This window comes from Stegastes partitus, unplaced genomic scaffold (genome assembly GCF_000690725.1).
Source record: "Stegastes partitus isolate 25-593 unplaced genomic scaffold, Stegastes_partitus-1.0.2 Scaffold2052, whole genome shotgun sequence".
Classification (NCBI taxonomy): Eukaryota; Metazoa; Chordata; class Actinopteri; family Pomacentridae; genus Stegastes; species Stegastes partitus.
This window is the reverse complement of record NW_007579783.1, coordinates 61592-80684: the sequence shown is the minus strand read 5'-3', so window position 1 is coordinate 80684 and position 19093 is coordinate 61592. Positions and strand designations below refer to the sequence as shown.

The 19093-nt window shown below is 40.5% G+C and overlaps 1 protein-coding gene across 1 annotated transcript; it reads right to left on the bottom strand.

Moving 5' to 3' along the window:
• Positions 1 to 911: 911 nt before the first annotated feature.
• Positions 912 to 19045, bottom strand: LOC103373732 (BTB/POZ domain-containing protein KCTD5). The gene is given in 7 exon segments (XM_008303697.1): positions 912 to 4674; positions 7448 to 7573; positions 10482 to 10577; positions 10713 to 10804; positions 11557 to 11665; positions 18724 to 18982; positions 18984 to 19045. Coding segments are annotated over 7 exon segments (774 nt in total). The 3' UTR covers positions 912 to 4644.
• Positions 19046 to 19093: the final 48 nt, after the last annotated feature.

Sequence of the window (19093 nt, the reverse complement as noted above, 5' to 3'; positions counted from 1 at the left end):
TTACTTCCGTCTTTGCTTAAATACCCCGAGGAAGATCCGACTGCGCATTTACCTTTTAGCGGCTTGTGTTTTGCGTGTATTTCCTCAACTGCCAGTGATTGAGGCAAAAACTTCACCTGGCTACTTATTTTTTAGCTTTCATTTCGCTGGAGAAGCACAGCAGTTCCTGACAGCACCACAAACGCCTTTAAGCTAGTAGCGACGATAATCTTTGTTTTGCGGTAGTTGCTCTTCCCCTGTGCGCCGAGACTTGTCTACATTACCTGTTCAAAAAGTGTTTTTAAAAAGGCGCCGGAAATACGCGAAAGGATGCGCTATGTTTCACTTCAGGAGTATCTTGTTTATTTTAACCGTTTATAGCCATTTGAAATTAATAAAACGCTTCTCGCCTTTCCTACACTGGAACAGGCGCGACGTATCTCATTAAAACGACGACGCGGATTTCTATCTTCTCCTATATATCGTCTTTGTCCAGACTACAGACCGTTAACCCAAACAAACATGTCGGACAAATCCAAAAACGTTACCTGTACAATCACAAAATACTTACGGTTACACCCCGGTGTGCTTTTCGTCTGTAATATGCATATTTTCGAACACCTTTTATGGTCAAATATAAATAAAATAACGAATAAAAAAAAATATTTCACCTGAATTTAAACAGGCATATTTTCAGGCTACTCAGCCACAATAACGAGTTTTGAGGACCTGACACAAGAGGTCGCTCAAAACTCATCATTTGTTGTCACGACTTATCCGTTTATTGCCAGTCTGTACAAGCGCAAGAGCCCTCCGGTATCATGTATTCATGTAATTACTGATGTTGTAGAAACAACGCGAACACATTAAAATTAGTTATAGTCCGAGGAGATAAGAACACGTGCAAAAATAAATGTACACACACACAGATATGAATGACAACATTTTTATTGGGTTTACCTTATGCAAGACCATGTAGATCTATCCCCTTAACCCCCATACTTAGTTTGTACATTTTTAACATTGCATAAGATCGTATAGAAGTGATCTATGTAGTGATATGAGAACCTTATTAATGTAATTGTTAGATTGAGGAAAAATGACACATTCATTCCCTCTGATTACAAGTGTGATCATCATCAATCATGCATTACAGTGGTCTGTGGTTTATGACTCGAATGCAAAAACAAACTGGGCACTTAAAAGTATTAGGCTACAGATTAGATAAGTTTGTCCATCACATGAAAGATTATCAATGCCAGATACTCGACCAGACAACCTGTTTTGTGAAGGGCATTAAATGTAATGTAGCTGCTAAAGTAGAGGGGTTTAAACACCTCAGACCAGAGTATACCAAACGAGGTTACAGCTGAACCAAGCAAATCAAAACACAAAAACACTTTAAATCACAGAAGAAGAAAAAAAAAGTCCCAAAAGACTCAAATAAACCTTAGCTCTGAGCAGGTTAAGTTTCATCCTATTAAAAACGAGTATTTTACTACCATCGGGGAAGGGGTGGGAAGCGAGATTGTCTGCAACGCTCAAGCAATGGCTGTTAAAAACGGATGGAGTATCTTAACATCAGTCAGAGTGATTATCAGCTCATGGGGAGTGCTAGTTGCCATTGGTGCAGTCACACAAGTCAGACGTAGGTTAACGTGTGAGGGAGTGCAAGACAGTACATAATTGGAAGGCTTCAGAATACTATAGCAAATGTAAACATAGCCTAGCTCTGGCAGGAAATCCAGTCTACTTTGATTGAACCTCTTTGCAGATCTCAAATTTTGCACTTTAAAAGCCCTTGTGTGTGTTTGTGTTCATATATTTATATATATATATGTGTGTGTGTATATTAATTTCAAAAACATGCATCCATACTTGTTTCCTCGACAATATAAAAACCATTTTAGTCAAGTGTATACGTGTACATGTGAGTAAATGGAGGTTTGTGTGTCGTTAACAAGTCTATATGTACAAAGTGTGCCAGCATTAAGAAAAGTTTACTCATCCCTGACACTAAGATCAATGTGTACAATACACATAAGACATTGGATTTTGGTCACTGGGAAAAAGGCAACACTAAATGATTATTTGTGAATGAAATATCCAACCTATCAAAACCACACATCAAACCTGAAAACAACTTTCTATTAAAAAAAGTGTTCTAAAATGCAGTATTTACATTAACAACATTACAGGCTGTAAGCAATGTGCAGTGTTTTCCACTGTAGTGCTTGTAATGCTGTGTACGAAATCTACACAATTCAAAATGCTAAGAAGAATCTATCACACTGCAAGAAAAAATACATTTGTTTTTAAATGTAACAGTCAACTTCATAGCCAGCCAAGTATAGCTTTGTTATTGGTTATCAAAACATGTTCCAGGCATGTTCTCAGTGAAAGACACTGTATTCAGCATCAGCTGTTTCAAACCCCAACTCAGAAATCTCCTGTACAAACAATGCAAAACAGAAGTTAACATTGTCAAGATTTTCTCATTTTTAAAGATCCAGTATAAACAACTTCCATTTCGAAGTCGTTTTCTATACAGTGTACAAAACGTGCAGTTGTCTTAAGAGTTAAATATTAATATTGAATTTGGATTATTTACATGAAAACAAAATCCTCTTGATATGAACAGAAAGTCCTTCACCACCATCTTCAAACAGTTCCAGTCCCCCAAACACCACAAATACCTCCCCACAAAAAAAAAGAAAAAAGAAAAAAAGGTCATAAACAAGATGTTCCCTCAAAACATATGAAAAAAATGAGTAAAGGAGAACTCAGATGCCAGCGGGGAGAAGAAGAAAAAAAAGTCCCCATTGTCTTGAGGACATTTTTTTCCAGACAGGGAACAGGACATTGTTGGACACTGACGATGAAAAAAAAATGTTCTCACTTTTTAACAGAATTCACATTTGAAACACTTGATGTTTTTTGGCAGTTGACTTTAGATTTATGAACATGAGGAGGCCTCCAACTAAATCAGAAGTTTAAAACAATACAGCTTTATATAATTTAAGATCACTTCGGAGAGCCATTTTAGTTCTTTGCACCACCACAATTGTGCAGAAACTGCAGTCATCTTTATCTCCACACAAGTATCCTGAAAATATAATAACTTAATCCCACAGCACAAAGGTGTCTGTGGTTGGGCTGTAGTCTCCATGTCGACTGGTTGGTCAATATGCTCTCATCCAACCAAATTCTCAACGGTAAGAGAATCGCCAGTGTTACTTTCATAAGGAGAAAATGGCTACATCAGCGGCCTCAGTTAGTTAATGCCATGTCAAAGAAGTCGTCAGTGTGGCTGCATTTGTGTTAAAACGAATAGCCATAAAGTCGAGTGTAAACTTTGCAAACAGTAGTTTGCAACAACCAACATGGCAGATAATCTACAAACAATAGGCTAACTTGTCTGCAGTATATTTCTCGCGTTCTTGTGCTGAATCATCAGCCGATGTAGTTCAATTTTCAGAAAACATGAATGAGGGCAGGTGTACGCTGTCGGCTTCAAGTCTGTTGTTTCCATTTTAGTATAAAATAATAAGCTTAAAGTGGCTTAATAAGCTTAAAATATCAGCATTTTATGTTTATTTGTAATTTATTTAGGCTAATAAGGCTAGCAGGTAGAATTCCCTCAGTGCACTGTGGCTGATTTTATTCTCTGCTACTAAGAGATTGGTTGAAGAATAGGTACTATTTCAGTCGACCAAGATGTTCTTTGGTTGACTACAGCCCTAGTAGTTGGGTAACTAAGGCTGCAAGACACACAATGCTCTCATTTATAGTACAGGTATTTTAAAAAGTACTTAACTTCATGACATTACCATAGGCAGTAGATATTTCCATCTCAAAATTTGGCTTGATCCATATTCAAATGGCATTTTATTATATCCGTTATTTCCTCACCACTAATAAAAGCCCTCTTTATGTAGCTAATGCCCCATTACTGACACAGTCAAATCACAGTGACATTGTTGTTCAAAGCGTTCCTTGTACATTACTGTCCTTTCTGACAATGTATACCGACCGGAAAAAAAAATCAAGTGAAACTAAAATGATTCCTCAAATGCGTCTCTCAAAATGTGTGTTGGGTAGTTGGAATCCTCATGATCACAAATCTCAGTAAAACTGTTTCAAATCTTTGGATAAACATTTTGCTTTTGGGGTGCATTTCATATTTAATAGCCTAACTCTTTAACAAGTAAACGCACAATTCCCTTCTTAACATCTCTAAACAATGATTCTGTTTTTTGATACTCAGAGTAATAAAGACCATACTGATCCCTTACCAGACCCTTGAGTTGGAGGATATAAGAATTAACTCAATAGATGACCCTGAGAGAATCATTGGCCTTATATGATGACGGCCATATTTTATAGCATAAAACATTTGAAGATTACAATTCCTTACTTTCAATTAGAAAAAAAAAAAGAAAAGAAAAACTTGCCGCTAATTCAAAATGGTCCAGTTTAAATGTACAGGCACAACTTGTCAGTAAACAGACTTATTTACATTAAGAAATAAAAACTAAAGTGGAGGGAAAACACAAAATAAATGCACAACCCCCCCCTCTTTAAATCTCCATTGTGCCAAACGTTCTTCCACAAAGATGATATGTTTGCATCATAACACCTGGAGCTCATAATACTGAGTCCCTTTCACATCCGGGAACCCCTTTCCTGAAGAATCTGCAGAGATGGAAGGGGGAAAAAAAAACACAATGAACAAAAACACATCATAGAACATGGTCTGAAAGTCACTCAGTACTTGACACTACGCTGCCTCCAGCATTTCGGTAGTCACAGTTGCTTTTATAGTCCCCCCCCCACAGAAGCATGTGTTCTTGCCACAGTGATTACTCTCTCCCAGCCAAGAGCACTCATACATTTACACTATGCGGTGGGCGAAACAAACACTGAATAGGGTGCAGAGAAAAGGAACGTGCATGAGTGAAAGCAGTGAAAGAATGAAAAACAGAGTTCCTTTATGCAGTTTACTCATAAATTTGGAAACCTCGTCAGGCAGAACAAACCTTGGTACTGGAGAGACAGGCTGCTAGAATATTACCACGTAATGCTTGAACGCTGGTTCATCGCGCTTCTAGTGGCTTTTAGGCCACCATCACATATGTTGTAAAGTGAACATTTGAAAGAATCAAACCACAAGTAAATTAGGTTTTGTTTTTGGTGCAAGCCTTCGTGCTTAATTTGGATTTCTTGCTCAGCTGCAAGGGCTGTCCAATTAATGAATTAATAATCCCAATCATAATTTTGGCTTCTTATAATTTAAAGAACATGATTTCAACAGTTAAAATGCATCCTTGGTCACACACCTGATGGAGCTGATGTGCTGCAGCAATTAAAAGGAGAGACTGGAGGCTTCTCTGTGCACAGCCACCTCGTTAACATCTACTGCAGGCTGCATATGAGGCGTTTAGGGGATACTGGTAAATTATAGTGCCTTTTACTATGTTCAGCAAGCGAGCAAGTTTTAAATGAAGAAGAACCTTTTTTTTAAGTTTCATTTTGATGCAAAGATGTAAAATAAAGATTCTTTTCCCTTAAGAATCAATGAGTAATTGTGATAATTACGAACCCAATATGGATCAAAAAGTCGTAATCATCATTTCGGCATTTATACTGCAGCTCTTTCAGATTCAGTGTTTCTTCAATGGAAGTGGCCCAAACCAGTATTGAAAAAAAAAAGGGAGATTCCAAGTGATATGTGTTGTTTACATGGTGTTATTTAAAACTGATGAGTCACATATGAGCAAAAAAAAAACATACATATACAGCAATCTGACTGTAGTTTTAGTGTTGGGCGATATGGCATGGAAGTCATAAGGCAAGTGGTCACTTTCACTACCAATTTGTTATTCTGAAAAGCTTAGAGACGGACAGTTTATTAGTGGTCTGATTTTAAAAATACGTACATAAATACAGACTACTGCTAGTTCTGACAGAGAAGTGGTGGAGGGAGCACATCAGTCCATCCTTCCCATTCAAAGTCATTCTCTGGGAGAATGAGTCAAAATGCAGCAGCTGATGATTCAGCATGCCCTCCATTAACCAAGGCTGTGAGCATGTCAATAATTACAAGGGTCGGAAACAAATGGAGCTCTTCCCATCTGGTTTCAAAGAGAGCTTCACCTGCTACAAAGTCTCCAGTCTCAGCAGGAGCCATCTGGCTTTTGATTTAGCTTTGGCTCGCACACGCGTTTTTCCAAAGCTGATTTCCAACCTGGATTCTGTCACTTGACTTTGGTGTTAAGTACCTTATATCAGCTCTTACTGTCTTTGAAAGCAAATGTGAAAAAGGGAGCGTTAAATGCATCAAGGAGAGTGGAAAAGGAAGAAGGACAAACTAAGGAGGTCTGGTGGTGGTGGTGGTGGAGGGACTACGAGCAGTTGAGCGCTCACCAGTGAGTCATAAGTGCTCAACCCTAATCAGAGTCATTCATTTCATAATCCGTCTCTTCGTCCTCGCTCTGAGCAACATGAAGCATGCAGACAGCACAGAAGAAGACAAAAAAGGCGTGTTGTAAAACAATGGAAATGAATGAAGGTGTCAAAAGTTGGGAAGGAGAACAAGGTGAAAAAATAAAACTAATGGTTATGTGCAGAGGGGATTAACATTATTAACAAACATGCAAAACTCAAAAATGACATCCAAGGACACCTTCCTGCCAAGTCCAGTTGTTTTGCTTTTGAGCAGAGAATTTCAAATCTCTGTAAAAATATACAGAGGGTAAATCAAGTCATTATTAGGAAGCTGGTTTGGATAAGGTGCCCCTGGAAATAATCACAGCAACATCTCTACTTGCTTCAAAGATGCACTGGCAACGTTTAATCATCTACTAAACAGCAAAAATAATATCATAAATACAGCTGTAACAATGCGTAGCTCCCTGCAGTGGACAAGCTTAGGTTCCACTGGGTGTGCCTTCTATCTGCATCACTCCCCAAACCTTTGAGAAAAGGTCAGACCTTGCCACTCGCCCTCCTAATCTGCAGACCTCTGCTCTCTTAATGCTCCTAGCATGGATTACACTGTTTAGAATTTAGGTTAAATGTACCATGACATACATCCTAACAGTGAGTGAATTCAGTGGGAAACTCCTTTGTGTGGTGCAGGAGTGAACACAGCTCTCTTTATGTCTAAATCCAAACAGGAACAGCCAGTAATAAAATGCCGCAATTCACGTCTTCTTTAATTCATACGTTTTAAGTTACTTTTTTTTGACTGCTCAAGGTTATACCGGCACTTTTTTCCCCCAACTGAGAGGCTGAATATTCACAAAGCACTCCTTCATTGGGATTTCTCATCAATAAACTAGAGGTGCTTTCAGTCCCCCCGGTGGCATGTTCATAAATGTAACGCATTTAAAAACATCCTGCACAAGCCATCTTTCACTGCTGTTTGCTGCGGATGGCTTTTCAACGCTCCTTTCCGCACGCTTACCTTCGCCTTCTCACTGGGCTCACTGTTTGTCCCGTATGATTGATTGTGCAGCTCCTTGGAGACTACACACAGGAACTCGGCTTGGTCTTCGTTTCCGTAGTTGTAAGAGGAGCCGATGCTGACCAGCTAAAGAGACACGAGAAGAGAGCACAGAGGAAGAACTGGCTTTAGACTCACAGAGTAGAGGCAAAAACTGGGTTACTCATGTTGGGAAAACAAAAATAGGGAGACCTGAAATTAATGTAAAAGAAACCAAACATGGGAGTGCAGAGAGTCTACAGGGTTTTATAACTTAAATTTAAGCTGTGACAGTTTATTATAGATGGACAAAACAGGACACGTTCTATGAATTAGACACACAGCCCAAAATAGTACAGACCAATCCAAGCATGATCTCTGTAATTCTCACTTTGTAGTTGGCTTTTAAGATTAGTTACCTCATATTTATTGCCTTTAGTGTATAGATAGCAAAGCAGAATGCCATAAAATGTGGGACAGGGTGGGAATGACACATGAAAGATCCTTGGTCAACCCAGGAGGGCCATGGTTTCACAATTATATGGTACACCTAGGGCAATAGGATGTGTCACTTTAAAATTTCAACTAGAGAAGTAATACACCAAGAAAGGCTAAGTTGAACTGGGTGGGGAATTAAGTCATTACATTTATAAAAACAAAAAATTCAGGACCTGCAGACATACAAGCAGGAAACCAAAAATAAAACAATCAGAGGGAAAAGGGAAAACTGAGTTATCGAAGCAGTCACATAGAAATAAAAATGATCAGTGGACCAGAAGATAAAATAATGAAGAAAAAAACAAAACAAAACAGCACAGACACTATAGACAGAAAAGGCTGATCAGTAGATAGTTACTGACAATACACAAGTGCAGGGACTTGACCACAGGAAGCAAACATGCTGGTTGAAAATCAATGGGGAATGGTGGATTTGACTTAAGGACCAGGGTTGTTTAAAGTGAATAAGTACAACTGAGGCTTTGAAAACTACAGTATCTGTTACAAAGTAAAGACCGAACCACAGACAATCACTTCATTTTTAAGCTGTTTGACTCAACTGTTCGTATTAGTGTGATGTAGACGGCACGTGAGATTTTCCTCCATTTCTTCCATCGTCAAATTATTTGAGCTCAATACAATCAACACAGTATTAACTGAGCTGCATTCTCTACTTTGTTTCTGTCTGTCACAACAGTGTAGACTCACTGGAGATTGGGTCAACCCAAGTACAACCAAATGAAAACATCACAGAAACTACTAGTTGCAACAGCAGGTTAATGTTTACCTCAACACGTCAGAAACTGTCTTACAGGAAAAGGAGTGTGTCAGAAAACCCTACGAATGACACCTTCAAAACATCCTAATAATAATTCTGGTAACTTAACTATTCCTGTTACTTTAAATAAACATCAGAAAAGACACAATAGGACAAATAAAGGCATCCTTAAAAACAAACAGCATGCATGCCTTAAAAATCATGAGGAGAAAAAAAAAAGAACAGAGCAATTCCTGCTTCTGAATATCTGCTTTTGCTGTTGAATATTAAGTGTGTGTACTGCAGGCTACATGTATATGGCCTGTACCCAGGTGTGCATGTTCAGACATGCATCGCCTCATTAGCCACTGCTGCCAGAGACTTGTTGTTGTGAAGTCAACTCTCTAACATTCGGCATCAGTGTAGAAAAACTGACCAAATAACCTCAACTAGCTAACCATTCCACTTGTCACAGCGCTAAGATGTTCAACATGCACCAAATCTTATGACTTTTAGTGTACAGTTACACAACAAACTGTCTGTTATAATCTTTAAAACAGTAGTAGGTAATTAAAGCTCTTCTCTCCAAAAGACTCTCCTGGGCAGATGCTTGAGCTTTAGGCTTTTTAGCTTGTTAACATATCCATATGGCGTTTTTTTTTTTATATATACGCAGGAAGAACGCATCATGAACAAAATAACCAGTAAACACTAAGGCTGAGTAGTTCCACCCTGAAACTGTAGTGTACCGATGGTAGTCTCAAAAACACAGACTCAGACTTCTGTGTTTCAGGCAGACTGGTGTACTCGAGATGCACTGAGTTACAGAGGAGTGAGTGGAGAAAGAGACAGGGACTTCATAGATCTGCAAATTCAAAAGGAGGACACAGCAGTGTAGAGTTATATCTCAGCCATTTTAAAGTAGGAAGGGATTATTTTCCTTTAAAAAAAACAAAACTTCTAAATAACTTCTAAGTTACTTTGATGCACAATGATGAGTTTTTAGGGGCTTAATCAATGACCTGAGAGGGACTTTAATGTTTGACTATTCCAGTTAAGAGGCACATTATGAACTTGGAAGAACAGAAAAAAATAAAAAAATAAAACATTTCACCTCTACAACAACAACCAGTACTATGTTACAGCCCCAAAAACAATCAAGTGTCTACATCAAGGCAAAACAGAGAAAGCTGCTGACAGGCTTACAAACTGTGAATGCAGTATGAACAAAAAAATAAACAAAATTAAATCACAGACAAGAACAAAAAGGTGTCAGGTTCTCTTAGCCTCACTGGTGAGCAAGCAGTACAAATGAACATTGAAAAGAAATCAACTAAAAAAAAATAACCAACAGCTATGTGTCTACTTGGGACAAACAATGGCCAACGGGGTGTGTATGGACAACATGGGGACCATGCAGTGACCAGCCCGTGGACAGAAATTTGTGGGACACACCTCTCCGCTGTTGTTTGGCAAAGCAGACTCCTCTCCCTTCACCTCCCTTGACACAATCAGCAGAAACTCTGACTGGTGGGCCCGCCCGTAACCTATACTGACAAGCTGCAACAACCAATCAGAGCACAGAAGGGATGCCCGGATCATGTATGCGGACATTGAGAAAGATGTGATTTGCTGTTGGCTTTTTTTTTTATCCATTTCCAACATTGAGGATTGGACTTTCTGGGTCAACGTGAGCATAGCGGGGTGGGTGAAGCACATGAAAGGAGGATTGCTGCTGTGGCCCTGCGAGAAGAGATTTACCTGCTCAAACTTCCAGCCGTCAGACATGGTTGACACCATTTGTGTCAGCTCCTCCTCCTGGCACTGCAGCACCCGGTACACATGCTTCACTGGAACCTGAAGACACGGATGAACGCATGAGAAAAAAACACTAAGCAATTACACAGTGTGGTACATCAAATGTAATCGACACAACTCACTTATTTCATTTTTAAGGAATGTCATCATTTAAGCGTGACAGAAAACTTATACCTGTGATGTTTTGCAGTCGCGTTCCCTGATCTTGTCCTTGATGAGCTTTATTAATGATGTGATGTTGTAGAATTCGGCTTCCTCTAACACACCTAAAAACAGGAAATAGGAAACTTTTTTTTCCCCAAGCAGGTATAGTGTGCTGCTACTCCTTAAGATCAGGTTTATTTGCTTAGAAAAAAATAAAAAAAAATCACATACACTTTGGAATTTGCAAAGATGCACAATGTGTTGGAATCTAAAAGTGCACTTGTCTGACCAACCAAATTATTTCTACGGCACTTGAATTCTGTTAACCAAGATGTGGGTGGACATGTAGGCAGCTCAAATGGATTGCCCTCATCCCTTATTGATAAAACAAAGACTTTTTGCAATTGACCAGTGTGCTTTATGTAAAATATATATATATGTACTGTGGTATCTTACATAGAGATGGACTCGTCTGGCTTGTAGTCTTTTCGCTGATTTGAGGATTTGTCAAGAGCCATTCTATATCCTGCCTCCTTGTAAACATTTTTCCATTTTACTGCTGAAATTGATGCAAGTAATCAATGCGGTGGTGATATGTGTGTGGGAATTGACTTATTTGTTCAATAAGTTGGATGTCGGGGAGATTGAATTCCCTGCACTACAGAGAAGACCAAGCCAGAGGTGTGCCTTCTACTAATTTGCCTTTATCTCTTTGCAACAACTACCATCTTTATTATTTAGATATCAAAACATTAGCATTTAGATTATTCAAATCAACTATTATAAAGGGAAATGTTGTAAACAAATACTAAACCGGAGATGGTTTACAATGCGTTTATCATAAACACTACTTTACGCTCCACAGAGACATTACCTTCCTCTGCCAAGTCCCTGTTGAGCACCAGTTTGCCATGCCTCAAGTAGTTCAGCACTGGCCCAAAGTATGTGGGGTCTCTGTCTATGAGATAGGCACCAGTTTCATCCTGAAAGGCAAAAAGAAGAAAGATGAAATTAATCGGAAAATACTGGCACTCAGTCTCAGTTTACGATTTTAAAAAGAACAAGCAGACATTTCTGTATTTCTACGATTGCCCTACAAAGGTGAAACGACTGGATTTCCTAAAACGACACTGCTTCTTTAAAATGACTCTTTCAATGAGCAGGCGTACACCTTAATCGAAACATAATCTGAGTGGAAAAAACCCCCCCAGTGCGCATCAGTGAACAAAACTCGAGGGATGAGAATTACCAGGTCAGCTCCTGTGCTGATAATCTCCACCGTGGTTGAGAAGACATGCGCGTGCAGAGTCACACATATAACCGCTTTGGGATATCACTTCCCTATTCCCACAGGCCTTGGGTTTTATCCTGATTCCTTCACAACCGCTGGGTATTCCCCTATTTCTGTAAGTACTGTGATTAGGCCGTCTCTGTCTCATGGGGGAAGAGGAGGCTAAAACAATTAGAGCAGAACAGAAAAAGATTTTGGAACAGCAGGCCGAATCCACCAAGGGGACCAAGAGAAAGCACCTTGGCTTACGACCAAAAATTAGCCGAGTCTGGTCTGTTAGATAATTGGCCTCACACATAATATGAAAGCCAGTTTGTACAGCTGTCCAACATCAAGTTACATCTGAAAGTTGCTTAATTCAATGTGACGTTTGGTGAGTCAAATGTGCGTGACATTTAGTAAAATACTCAGCACAGAGGAAAGGCCTTAAGCAAATGTTGTACTAATCCTCAAATGCTAAAGGATGTTTGACTTTGCATCAGCTGAGTACATGGCTTCAGAAGCAATCTCGACAAAGAAGCAGCACTGCAGGTTGATGCAACTTGTGACATTATTTACTTAAGAACAGAGCAATGTCGTCACACACTCCAGGCCACGACCAAAATCAAACACGCAGCCAAGCCCTCACTGACAGGCACGTGTACGTTCGTAGTTAGTTTCCTCGGCTAAAGATGGATTCAGCTCAAAACCCATTAATCTTTACAATAATGAGACAATGTCCCAGCGCTTCGCTTTTGTAATGAATCTGAGGCCTCCTGGCTGGTTGACCTCTTTTTCATGGCAAAAATACTCCACCGGAGCCCAGTGGAGCTCTATTCGGGTCTCAGTGCCCAGTGCCACTTTCTTACGCTTCCATAGTCGTTGGAGTTTAAGCACAGGTACATGTGGCACTGTTGACTTTCACATGTTATGTTAAGCTTAAACCCTGGCTTCTCTTTTTTCCTCCGTGCGAAGTAAAACCCGAGGTACACTAAATGTTTCCATTTCTGTCTAGCCAATGACCACCTGTGACCAAATCCTTTGACAAAGTCCCTACACGGTGTTGAACAGGGCTGGAAGTCACAGAATCACTCCCAATAGGACACTTTCAAAGTGCGTCACCCACAATAACAACGGTATAATGATATATTGTGCGACACTTGATACATTGCAAGACATTCAAGTATTAGACATCGCGATATCTGAGTAATTTTAGAAGACAAGGTACCCCTAAAGAGGCAGAAAGCAGAATTAATATATGTATTTGCTGCATATGTGGGTGTGTATTAATATTTTTCTATTTTGATAACGTGCAGTCCTAATAATGACTTTTCACTCACTGTCTGCCACTTTCCCTGTTAGGTACTTCTTCTTCAGTGCAGGTTAGCTAACCTACATTCACTTTATCCAGCTGACATCAGACTCTGTTTACAGTGCCTTCATGTTTTAATAAAAATATCTATATTTGGAACCAGTATATCAATAATATATCAAGAGACAAAAATCCTACGATGCACCACCCATGGCTAAACACTGAAAAATGCATTACTGCTCTAACATCCAATTTCCAAAATGTATTTCTTTTGTTCATTTAAAAATGAAGTATGTTTTAGCGTTACAGTAATTTACCCTGAACACTGCAGACATCCTTATATTTTTGTCTGGGAAGCATCACTGGTTATCCCCTGTTAAAAATCTTCTTATATACATGGCACTTTGCTTTCTGAACAAATATTAAAAACAGGAACCTTTGCTGGCACCAGTGCATTGGCTGAACACATGTGTAAGCCTTTTTCACAGCAGGCATTTTGACTTGTTATAGCAGGAGAAGCACAAGTGGAAGTTACAACATTAACGATGGCTCTGTGACTGCAATTAAAAATGGAACTAGGTATACCCGTGTCTCGCTGCCAGAACACCCTCCTCTGATGAAAGATCTACTCAATTTTAGTCTCACCTTTACTGCGATTACTAGATGACAGTTTGGGAACATATAAGGAGCAGAAAATATCCTCTTTTGTATTTCAAAAAGGGAAAACAAGCCCAAAGATTAAGGCACATATCATAAAAACATTACTGACATAGTTTTGGTGGGAAGCGTTCCCTGTCTGGATCAAATAAACCTGGATGAGTTGTAAAGCACTACGAGCATACCTGTGCGGCATTTGTCTCAGAAAACAATGTGACCGATCCCAGTAAGAAGAGCACAGGACTACACTAAACTAATAAGGGCTGAATTCCATTTAGCTGCTTTTGTTTCACATGCTCACTGTCGCGCTGAGAGACCAGAATAACATGGACAGCTTTAATGTTATTAATAACACCTGTGCTCATCTTAGAATGACAAGTCACAATATCTGTTGTGAAAAAGGTCAAACGCAATATGCAAATAAACTGGATGCGCTCACACATTGAAATCTAAGAGCAGCTTTAACAGAAGAACATTGGTTCACTACCACAGATGAAACACGGATAACTAGTGTCGTCTACGCTTCTGTAAACTTGCTGACCTGCTGCTTGTTATATGAAAACCCTCAGCTCAATGGAGGTGGTCCTCTGGGTGCACATGTTTGTATGGGGGACTTGGGGTGACAGTGACCCAGTTCAGATAGAGATGATGATGATGATGGGGGCTCGGATACGGGCCCGTGTGCACAAAGAGGACAGTGTTTTTAATTAAAAACAAAAGGCTGTGTCTCTGGGGGCCCAGGCTGGGGAGCACTGGGCAACAAACAGAGGGGTGGGAACACAGGGAATAGGAGAATGGCTGCTGCTGGGATGTGCTGCAGACGGGCAGGAAAGAGGTGGAGAAATTTATTGAATTAGAAGGCTGGAAGTGCAGCCAGAGAAAGTTCACCATCTCTGTGTAGTACAACTGTCATGATGAGGAAAACTATCTTGACACATGTGAATTTAAAGGTTGTTAAAGACCAGGAAATTTCTAATATTGGTGAAAAGCTAGAGACCTCAGTTACACCTTATAAACGTGTATAAAGCAAAAATACAAGGCTTATAACCACCGAAACCAACTGGTGACATGACATTTATAGCAAATACACTGACAAGTGCCATCACCGCCTACAACAACCGCCACAAATAGGTCCGCATGTCTAGACAAGACATGCGACACGGTGTTTTTGGCCTGCAAACGTTTGTGTATATACAGCAACAAGAGCCGAAGCAGGCCTAACCATGACTAGATTCAAACCACAGACAAGTTCAAATTTAGATAAACAAAAGCCAATCAGATGGGTGGGCTTCACAGCGAAGGGAAGTGTGGTGTATGAACCTTATCATTCTTCTCCTACAATACATATCCTCCCACAGGAAGCACCGCGGTGACCCGCCCTTCGAGCACATGATGTCCAAAAAGGCTTTATGCAGACATTAATACTGAAAGTCAACAAAAAAAATAACACGTCCCTGCATGTTTGCTTCTGAGGACAACAATGGGTGTGCATTAAGCTCTGCAACAGATCCATTCATGAATTCAGCAACAACATAAGACATTGATTGCTACATTTCATACAGACTTTTACTAAATATACCAGCTGGTTATCCGTAATTATGAGAGAAAAGGCGGCAACAGCAGGAGAGAAAAACAATTAACACTGTCATGCGAAGCCATTCCAAATCGCTCAGGCCAAGAATAACAAGAATGGAGACATTATCAAATGCTGCTCTGCCTTCATGAGCCGAGTTGGTGTACAAGCCCCTAGCAGACACAGCGCTTAAAGATGTTGCAGTAGATCTTCTGAGTCACATGACTGTAGCTACTTAGCCAAGTGGAAGTCAGATCCTTGTAGAGCAGGAGCCAGGAGTCCCTCTGGAATACAGGCAGTAATGGCATAGTCAACTAGGCCTTCATCTTTTAAATAATACACACATCACGTCAAGGCTATATTATGTGAAACCGTCTCCTATTTCAAAATATTTGACACTGACGTCTGAATTCGAGTCATGACCTTACACCAAGGCTGGGAGGAACTTCTCGCCTTTTTACCATTTTCAACTCTGCAAAGCAACACTGTCAGTGCATTTTGCAGAACAATTTATGACTGAGGAGTGTTTTTGGCAGTAAATGAGCAGCTCCTTTTAAGTCCCCTAAAAGCTTTGCTGTCATGATGAGAGGCAGTCAAGTAAAGCTCCACAGCGATGCTGGCAAACCAGGAAAATCACTGCAACCCAGAGCTTTCTCTAGACAGACCTAGAAATGTGCACTGTAATATAAAGAGAAGCTCGATGCAATGACTGAGTTCAGTGCGGGGTAAAATACCTTCTGACAACGCTTTAATCTACTGCAACACAACTCAATGATCACTTTTAGGTGCCTGGATTTTGTGAGTAAAGATGCTTTCGACTGATAAAGGTGATAAAATCAGACTTGAGTCGCTTCTTATTCGTCAGTGGCACTCTGCAGTGTCCTGTTGAGCACTTACTGCGAGAAGACAGTGCAGGAGGAGACGATATCACTGTTAAATATTTACGTCGCCTCCCACAGTGTGCTCAGGCATGACACACAACCTGAAACAGGCATTAAATGCAGCCATATTTCTCTCACACATGCCGCAGAGAGTAGTTCTGCAGGCAGCAAATGGATATGAATATGAAAAAAAAAAAAAAAAGATGTTGAAAGAACAAGAATCCTTTGTGATGGATTGCTTGAAAAATTGATGCAGCTCTCAAAGCTAGAAAGCTGGGGCTCTGCTAGAGTGGTCCTGAGCTGAGTACTTTGAGAGCAAAAGTCTGCCAATGGGACAGAAGTGCATCCCTCAGCTCGTTGACTGGGCAGTTTTGATAGCAACACCGACCAGCATCAGTTGGTCACTTCATCCTTACAAACCTGGTAACATCAGCATCACTCCAACCTGACAGCAGCGATCCGCATTTGTCAATTCGGGGATAAACAATTAAAAAAGATGACTTATAAATACAGGACGACCAGCTGTTATGGCTGTGCACGTGACAGCACTTCCTCCACTTTCTCTCTGGTCTACCCCAATGTGCAAAACAAGCTCCAGTCAACAACATGAATAATGCAGTTCTCCTCAAGAGTCCTGCTGAAGCACGTCAGCCTGCGTGACTGAGAACTGAACCACTCATTTCCTTGGCTGGGAAACACAATACTGCATTCGTCCAAAAAAAAAAAAAGAGCTCTTTACTGATCTGTCAGTCTGACGGGCTTCCTATTCACATGCAGGGATAAGTAACACAAAGACATAGCTTTCTGGGCTCAGTTGCACATAAGGTGAAATTATGTCAACACAAATAGTTTAAGACGAGTGAAATGTTATCTAGTAATAACCTGCCCTGTAGTGGGAGTTATCTTAAACCGGGTGGCCTGCAAGAGAGAGGTACGGAGATGGCTTGAGAGTGTGATACACACTTAAGACAAGGGATTGAGATGGACTGATCCCTTGCTCGTGGAGGATAAACTGACAAAAAAGCAAGCTGATTATTCAGAGATTAAGATATTTGCATTAAAATACGAGATGAGCCTCGGTCTCGGCTTAGCATAAAGGGGGGCAGGGGTTAAGATTAAAATTTGTGAGTAGATGCGAACAATGAATAATGGGGCAGTAAAATGAAGGCGGAAAAACAAGAGCACAATACGCTATGTATACAGACACTAATACATTGTGTTTGACAGCGCTGAGGGGCCTTAAAGCGAGCACGCATTCTGCTGTTTAAGTGGGCAGATGGACAAACAGACAGAAGCCTGGAGCATCAGGGTCATGCAGGGAGATGAGTGACTTCATCCGGAGCTCTCAGTTGTCAGCAGCACCTCACCCCACCTGGCAATGACTTACGTACTAATTAGGGGAGTCTCACCAAGAGCACAAAGACTGAGTGCTGCAGAGCAAACACAACCAAGGAACAAGTAAACCCCACAAGAGCAATATGTATGTTACATTTGTAGTTCATTATAACACCAATGCCTAGACATCACAATCTGTAGATGGATGGGTGGAGAATCAGAAAGCATATTAATATATCTTAATATATTGTCTGAGATTTTAGCTACTGGATGATTACTCAACAGCCATAAAAAAAAAAAAACTTCAACTGATGAACTGATGTAGCCTTGCTATATTTATTTGACTGTCAAATCTTAAGGAAATAACCCACCCAAAGCTTCATTTAAATATCATCTGCAGCCCTGCTTACATTGTCCATTTCAAGATTGACAATGTGATATTTGTTTGTTAACACAGTCCAGGTAAAGAGAAAAATGAGACTGCTGTAAACAGTTACTACGGTTTTTGACATTTGACACCTCGATGAGTGCAACGCCATGCAACGGCCTCGGATGGGGGAAAGTTTCCAACTACAGAGGCGACTTGATATTTTCACTGGAAAAGCCGCATAAACTGTTAGCCACAGCCCTGCCCCGCCGCTTTTTTTTTTAAGGGTTCAATAATTTAAACAGTACGCTTATGTAACCACAACACCTGCTAACTTATCTTGTTAAAAGAAACACACGCAAGCTAGCAGCGAGATCGTATGTCATGTGGTGACTGTCGGAATCTAGCTAGCTTAGCGGGCTAATGCTAGTTAGCCGCAACAAAAAAAAAATCGAGTTAGCACTTAGTATCTTGATAAAGACTGATTTTTCCAAACGTGTAAACTGTTTTAGCAAGCAGATAAGCGCACTCACTAGCCCTTCTAATTTATTCACAGTGTCGTCAGTACATACAAGCGAATTTAGTTGAAAATAAATTGGAGTTTACCAACTGCGCTCCTAACTAGCTCAACTAGCTTAGCATTTACCTTGTCGGAGTCGAGCTCGGGGTCAGCTTGGCTCAGTCTGTACAGAAATGATTTTGGATCTCGACACAGCGTCTGTCTCGTTGTTAAAAAATACGTCCCGCCGACATTGAGTCGAATCCATTTGGACGCCCCGACGCCAGCTGAAATGTTTCTCTCCGCCGGAGAATGGGCCAAACATCTCCGGTGAACGGAGCCGCTTGTCTCGGAGCTGTTCTCTGCCATCCCTCTCCTCGCCTCCTCCGCCCTCGCCTCGGCTCTGTCTGCGCGGCTGACAGGAAATATCGAAGCTGCAAGCCACTAACTTGGGGAGTCCACGATTCATGCAAAGCAGGCTGCCAGCTCCTCGGCCACTCCTACTTGAACCACTCCA